General features: G+C 34.5%; 2 protein-coding genes and 1 pseudogene across 2 annotated transcripts; all 3 read left to right on the top strand.

Annotated features, from left to right (window-relative positions):
• The first annotated feature begins 1,899 nt into the window (after positions 1 to 1,899).
• On the top strand, positions 1,900 to 2,809 carry LOC133860741 (disease resistance protein RPV1-like). The gene has a single exon (XM_062296346.1). It carries the CDS (start codon positions 2,091 to 2,093, stop codon positions 2,598 to 2,600), a length of 510 nt encoding a protein of 169 aa, XP_062152330.1. The 5' UTR covers positions 1,900 to 2,090; the 3' UTR covers positions 2,601 to 2,809.
• Positions 2,810 to 2,826: 17 nt separating this feature from the next.
• On the top strand, positions 2,827 to 5,163 carry LOC133860738 (G-type lectin S-receptor-like serine/threonine-protein kinase At4g03230). The gene is made up of 8 exons (XM_062296344.1): positions 2,827 to 2,958; positions 3,129 to 3,209; positions 3,399 to 3,691; positions 3,784 to 3,994; positions 4,120 to 4,342; positions 4,430 to 4,483; positions 4,569 to 4,719; positions 4,805 to 5,163. The coding sequence occupies exons 1-8, from the start codon at positions 2,874 to 2,876 to the stop codon at positions 5,102 to 5,104; spliced, it is 1,398 nt and encodes a 465-aa protein (XP_062152328.1). The 5' UTR covers positions 2,827 to 2,873; the 3' UTR covers positions 5,105 to 5,163.
• A 1,115-nt stretch (positions 5,164 to 6,278) lies between these two features.
• LOC133860740 (G-type lectin S-receptor-like serine/threonine-protein kinase At4g03230) lies at positions 6,279 to 6,917 on the top strand (annotated as a pseudogene).
• Positions 6,918 to 7,168: the final 251 nt, after the last annotated feature.

The following is a 7,168-nucleotide window of genomic DNA, read 5'->3' as shown; positions in this document are numbered from 1 at the left end:
AGGCATCAAGCTACTTATTGTATTAAGTTTTTTTTTTTTTTTTTTTTTTTTTTTTTTTTGCCTATTGACCTCTACCAACAAATTTTTTTGGCCCCTTGGTTCCTTCCTTTCTACCATCTTTTCAGCTGGTTTCATCTCATATGGGATGATAGCTTTATTGTCAAAACTTTTTTCTTCTAATATTTCATAAGTAGCAACAAACATGTTTGAGAAGGGTAACAATTGAATGAGCTTTATAAAGTTACAGAGGTTTTGTTCAAAGTAAAGGAAAATGGTTCAATAAAGTAGTGCATTGGAGAAAAACAAGTGTGGACTCTTGCACACCTGGCAAAGTTCAATTTTCTAAGGATGCATGGCAAATGTAGCGTAAAATGGGAATTCATTGCAATACAGCTAGATGACATTAGAGAAGTCTAGAAGATATGCGTTTCATTTGTTTTGTGTTGTGTTTAGTTGAATTTTTTTTGTGTATAATAATATACTGCATTTTGTATAATAGTTAGTGGGCTATTGTATTAGTTAATTAGAGTAGGCAAGGCTAACAAAAGGAGTAAGAAAATATTAGTTTCAAGAACCATGTCATCCAAGTAAAGCCTTGTGAGAAACATACAATTTTATCTAATTGAAATTTCTCAATTCTAGTACAGAAACTAAGACCCCTTTTTTCTTTTTCTTTTTCTTTTTTTTTTTAATAATATGAAGTAATATATACTACATAAATGACCATTTAGACAAGAGGACATTGACTTATAATTTTGAATTTATATATATTCATACTTTAACCACCACTTTTAAAAAATAAAACAAATAAAAAAATAAATTATTTAGCCTCACTCCTCCCATTAAAATGCATGGCACCGTCCCAGCATATGAGCTTCTAGATTGATATTGAACAGATGAATAGTGTTGTTTTAACCACCAATGGTGGATTCTGCATCCCAAGACGCGTGTGGTATGCACATGTTGCATAACCAATTTCATCTGCCTTTTGGGAATTCTCAATGACTAATTAGTCATTTCCACCTTTAAATTAAAATGATTAATCAATTCACTAAAAACATTCCTATGTCCGATTATGCAAATCAAATGTAAATTGTTGTCTTTGCACCATTCACACATGCATCTCTTTTTTATTTGTTTATCTTTTTTTTTTTTTCACTTTCTTAGCTTTCTCACCAAAACTCATTTACGCTATAACAATATTATAATATATCTTTAAATTTGAGAAATTGAATTTCAGAGTAGGTTTATATGACAAAATTTATGTTTGCCATTTTAAGGTCACACTCATGTGAATCATCTCAGATGAGAAAAAAAAATAAAATTGCTAACTTAATTTATAGCAAATAATTATAAAAAAATAACTTAATAGATAATCGGATGAGAAAAAATATTTAAATGATATAGTGAAATAATAGATAATCGGATGTATGGTACATTTTAAAACACATTAGTTAAAATAGATAAAATAAGTTTTGGTTAGTTATTTATATATAAAAATGCATTAGCCATTGAGAGTGCCTTTACGTTATGTTATCATGTAAAACAAATGTTACAGCAAGATGAATTAAGCACGAAATAAATTAGACAAACTTGAACTTAATATATAGTTCAATGATAAATATTTCGAGCTCAACTTATATTTGAAATAAAATTAAATAAATCAAAATTAACATGAGATACTAAGTTCGAATCTAACCTAGAAGAATGAAATGCGCGTCGGGATGGGGCCATTTGTATTTGCGATCCAATGACAAACATTGGAGAAAATGAGAGTTGAGTTTCTTGGTGGGCCGGATTATGAATTGAGAGGGTTGGACTTTGTCGGTTCCTACCTAACCATGAAGGTGGGAAGTTGGCCAGGTTGGCTTAAGTTGAAACGTGAGGTAGCTGTCAACCACTTTCGTTAATGCTTGGTTCTCTTCACAAACGAGGATTTTGCCAAGCAGTTTCTTGGCCCTCTTTTTCTGATGCAACGCGGCATCGGAGCAGCGGCACGAAGAAGTTTCTTGGAGACCTTTGGTACGGTATTTCTGCAACTCTCGCAATTTTTTCTATAAGTCTTGCATACATAGAGTATAACTTCTTCCATGGCCACCTTCCACGGAGCCTCTTCCTCTTCCCTTTCGTCTTCTATTAATCAGTGTGCTTACCATGCATTTTTGAGTTTTAGAGGCCAAGATACTCGCAGAGCTTTTACTGCCCATCTATATGCAGCTTTGCGTCGAAATGATATCAACACCTTCATGGATGACAAGCTTAGAAGCGGTGAAGAAATTTCACCAGCACTTCACAAAGCCATTGAAGAGTCGGCGATTTCAATCATTGTACTCTCTAAAAACTATGCATCCTCCCGATGGTGCTTGGACGAGCTGATGAAGATCCTCGAGTGTAGAAAAACAAGGGGGCAACACGTTCTACCCTTGTTTTATCACGTACATCCGTCGGAAGTACGGAATCAAACAAATAGTATTGGAGAAGCATTCGCTAAACTTGAAGAAAGGTTTAAGCATGATCAAATGAAGTTGCAAAAGTGGAAGACAGCCCTATCACAAGTGGCCAATTTGTCCGGGAGGCTTTTGGGGAACAAGTATTTCTAACAACTCTTTTTATCTTATAAGAAAGAATTCTAAATTCATTAAAAATTTCATTTGCATTAAGATCATGTTTTGAACATTAGTCATTCTAATTTAACACTGTATTTTTACAAATTTTGTATTGATAGGAATGAACCTGAATTTATTCATGAAATTATTCAATGGGTGAATTCAATATTGGTAAAAAATAAATACTTCCAAGTTGCCCAATATTCAGAGTCTCGTGTACAATATGTGAAGCCACTTTTAGATATAGAGAAGAATGACAGTACATGCATGGTAGGTATCTTTGAAACTGGTGGAATTGATAAGACAACTATCGCTAAAGCCATCTACAACTCGATTGCATCCCTAACTGAAGGTAGTTGTTTTCTTAAAAACATTAGAGAAACTTACGGTTCTAATTCTAGCTATTGCTTTTCGTAATGCACACTGTGCACAATACGAGTTTTTGTCCCTTTGAATTAAAATAAAACTATTTATCATTTCATGTAACTTATATCTATATGCATGATTGTCTTCTGAACTCAGAAAACAGGATAAGTGACGTAAGAAATCAAGTACTCTGTGCATTAGACAGTGAAAAAAAGGTCAAAGACTTGATAGACCCGGGTGAGTTCTTGTAAACATGAAGAAACTTTTGGCCTAAAGGTCTCATCCATTTGCAAAACTCTCAATTGTTCTAATCATGTGGCTTTTCATAATGCACACTGTCCCTTTGAACTAAAATGAAACTATTTGTCCTTTCATGACATTATTATGTAACTAATATATATATATATGGTTCTCTTTGGAACCCAGAAAACAGAAGAAGTGACAGAAGAAATCGAGCATTACTTGGTGCATTAGACAGTAAAAAACTTCTCAAAGCAGTTAACCATTGCTTGTTATTCATAAAAGAAAAAGGAAAACATGTCAAAGACTTGATAGACTTGGGTGTGTTCAGAGAAGAAAATAGGAACGGTGTGTTCAAAGAAGAAAATGTGGAAGACATAGATGTACCATTTTTTCATTTGGAATGCATTCTAGCAGCTACATATAACTTCTCAGATGCAAAGAAGCTTGGACAAGGAGGGTTTGGAAGTGTTTACAAGGTGATTTCAATAGCATTAATTGGTAGTTAATCTTGATGTAAACTAATTTCTAGTTGGTAGTAATATCATGAGTATGGTGACTTCAATCCCAGGGCACATTTCCAAGTGGTCAAGAGATTGCTATAAAGAGGCTTTCAAGAAACTCATGTCAAGGTGTTCAAGAATTTAAAAGGGAGCTGTTGATCATTGCAAAACTTCGACACAGGAATATTGTTAGGCTTGAGGGATATAGCATGGAAGGAGAAGAAAAAATTTTACTCTACGAGTACATGCGGAACAAAAGCTTACACTCATTTATATTTGGTTAGTTCTAAACCAAATTCCTAATATCTTGCAATGCTTGATAAACTGTATCTTGTTTGAGTAAAAGCCAATTTATTATTGCTGCTAAAATTGTTCTCTGGAATGGCAAATTGAAACCTTGCAAGATCAAAAGCTAAGCATGTGTTTAGACTGGAAAAAGCGCATCAACATCATTTTGGGAATAGCTCGTGGACTTTTTTATCTTCACCACGTCCTTGAATTGAAGATCATCCATAGAGACTTGAAACCAAGCAACATTCTTTTAGACGACCAGATGAACCCCAAAATATGTGACTTTGGCTTAGCAAGGATTATTGGAAGCAAAGAAACTGGGGTATTTAAAGCTTTGTAAGCACAATTTTCAATCTCTCAACTCCGTTTACACAGAAATATACAAGTGCCTACCCTTATCTACTGATGAATGTTGGCATGCAGTGACGATATGTTTTCACAAGCCGAGGAAATGATTACCACAATAGCTGGAACTATGTAAGCACAATTTTCAGTCCCCCAACTCTATTTACACATAATATACAAGCGTCTTTATTATTTACTAATGAATTTTGGCATGTAGTGGTTATATGCCTCCGGAGTCACTAGTTCATGGAATATACTCAACCAAATCCGATGTTTATAGCTTTGGTGTACTTCTACTTGAGATTATAAGTGGAAGAAGGAGAGCAGAATTTACTATGTCAAAACCACATAAGAACATTATAGGATATGTAAGTGTGTTTAATTTTCCATAATGACTATATTGTTTTGGTTATTTTTTGCTTCATTCCAATTCTAAATTTAAAATTGTCTCAGGCGTGGAGATTGTGGGCAGAAAACAAGGTGTTGGATTTAATGGACCCAACTCTTCATAAAGTTTGCAACGCAGATCAGTTTGTGAAGTGTGTACATATTGGACTCTTATGCGTACAAGACGACCCAAATGACCGTCCCACCATATCAAATGTTGTTACCATGCTTGACGGTGAAACTGGAACACTTCCAACTCCAAAACAGTCTACATATGTTTCAGGCCTTTCTAGCACAGTTAGTTCTTTTAGGATAACGTATTCATATACGGAATTAACTAATAGTTTTGAGTTTGAAGGAAGATAATGGTTGATACCAATGCAAAGATTCCAGTGGACCAAACATTTGATATCAATTATGGTACTCGACTGTAGATATATATATATATATATATATATATATATGGTACTTACCTGAAAAATCTCTCATGTAGTATTTTGGAACATTGGGATTGTCATTCCGTTGCTCAGAAGTTACCATGGGAATCATAAACTTAAGAGTGTTTAGTCATTTTTTAGAATTTTAAAAACTATTTATCAAAATTTCAAACCACATAGACAAATTTAAGAGCATTCCTAATGGGCTCTCTACATTTGGCTTTACTTTAAAAAACTTGACAAAAAAACATCATATAATAGGCTCTTTAGCTAATGTTATATTTAACATCGGTAAGAATTCCTCTTTAAATTTCAAAAAGCAAAAGTCAACTTTGTTTAATATTATTTCCTCCCTTTGCACAACAAAGTTTTGATTTATAGTTATAGTTGGGCAGAGAAATTAAATTCTGATATGTAGTTAGTTTCACTAATAAAAAATAATATTTAGTTAAAGTCATTAAATATTTAAAGAGTTTGATATTTAGTAGACTTAAAAAGTGGCTAACTTAATAATTTTTTAGAGTTAAATTTACAGAAGTTCCATTGTACCCATAAAATGGTATACCAAAACTGACATTTAATCTAATTTGTGAACCCGAATTGCCCCCATAGTATATTCCAAACAAAAGGATGCATCTACAGCTAATCTAAAGTTGGGCATGATTCTCAAGGTGCGTCTCATGGGAATCTAAAGTTGAATCAACGGTCGTCAAAAAAAAAAAAAAAAAATCCGGGTAATCATGTCGAGTTTTTTATTATTTTTCTAGGCACATAATCATGTCTATTTTATTACTTTTTATTATTTTTCTAGGCACATAATCATGTCGATTTTTTTATTATTTTTCTAGGCACATAATCATGTACTTGATTATTCTAATTTCTCACAACGATAACGAGAAAAGTAAAGCTACCAAGACTATACTGCAGAGGGAAATGGACGAATTGCAGACCAAAATAATGAAAATTGCTGATCAGTAAAGCTTCTTCGTTACAAAGCATGCAAGAACATCGTGGCATTTTTGTATCAGAAAATTGTGAGGGCAACGAGATGATAAGCAGCCTCAGTATGGTTGAAATGAGAGAAAATTTCAATTAAATTATTCGTAATGGTAAGCCATAGAAGAAAAATCGACTGTATATTGTCTTCAAGTTGCTTGCTGTCTTCCATCTTTTCCTTGTACATACTCTTGTTGTGTTCCTGTCGTGTGGATTGCCACGCTAGAGATACTTTGAAGCAGGGCGACTGGATTATTGACGATGGAGAAACAACCCTTGTCTTCAGTGGAGGAATTTTTGAACTGGGATTCTTTACCTCTAGCCACAAAAGGTTCTTTGGGATATGGTACAAACAGGATCAACAAACAGTTGTATGGGTTGCCAACCGAGACAGCCCAGTAGTTAACGGTTCCACTGGACCTTTTGGAATTGCAGGAGATGGCAACCTTAAGGTACGGGATAATACTACTGGACACCTTTATTGGAATATAAGTGTTGAGATTTCTTCGTCTACAAATTGAACTGTGAAGCTCATGGATTCTGGAAACCTGGTCTTAAGCGATGATGATGATCAGTTGGCGTTGAGTCTGTGGGAGAGCTTCCAAATCCAACTGATACATTTCTTCCAGGTATGAAGATGTATGAAAGCCTGACGTTGACTTCATGGACAAGTGATGTTGACCCGGGAGGTGGGGAGTTCACGTTTAAGTAATACAAAGAAGAATCAGGCCAGGACTACTCGATTATTGGAGAAGTTGGATGACAGGCGACTTCTTAAGCTTTGATGAAATGCACGAGCATTTTGAAGTAGCCAAGTTGTTATAAAATTTCAGAGGGCAGCAATGCGTGAAGCGCAGCAAGTACTATTGCAGGTGTTTGCCGGAGGCTGATAGTTACAAAAGGTTAGTAATGAAGCATACAGGAGAATTACAGTATTTGAAGCGGGATGTGGACAGCGTAAATTGGTTCTTGGAATGGTGGGCGCCGAATGACAAAT

Source organism: Alnus glutinosa, chromosome 2, assembly GCF_958979055.1.
Source record: "Alnus glutinosa chromosome 2, dhAlnGlut1.1, whole genome shotgun sequence".
Lineage (NCBI taxonomy): Eukaryota > Viridiplantae > Streptophyta > Magnoliopsida > Fagales > Betulaceae > Alnus > Alnus glutinosa.
This window is presented reverse-complemented; position numbering and strand designations above follow the sequence as displayed.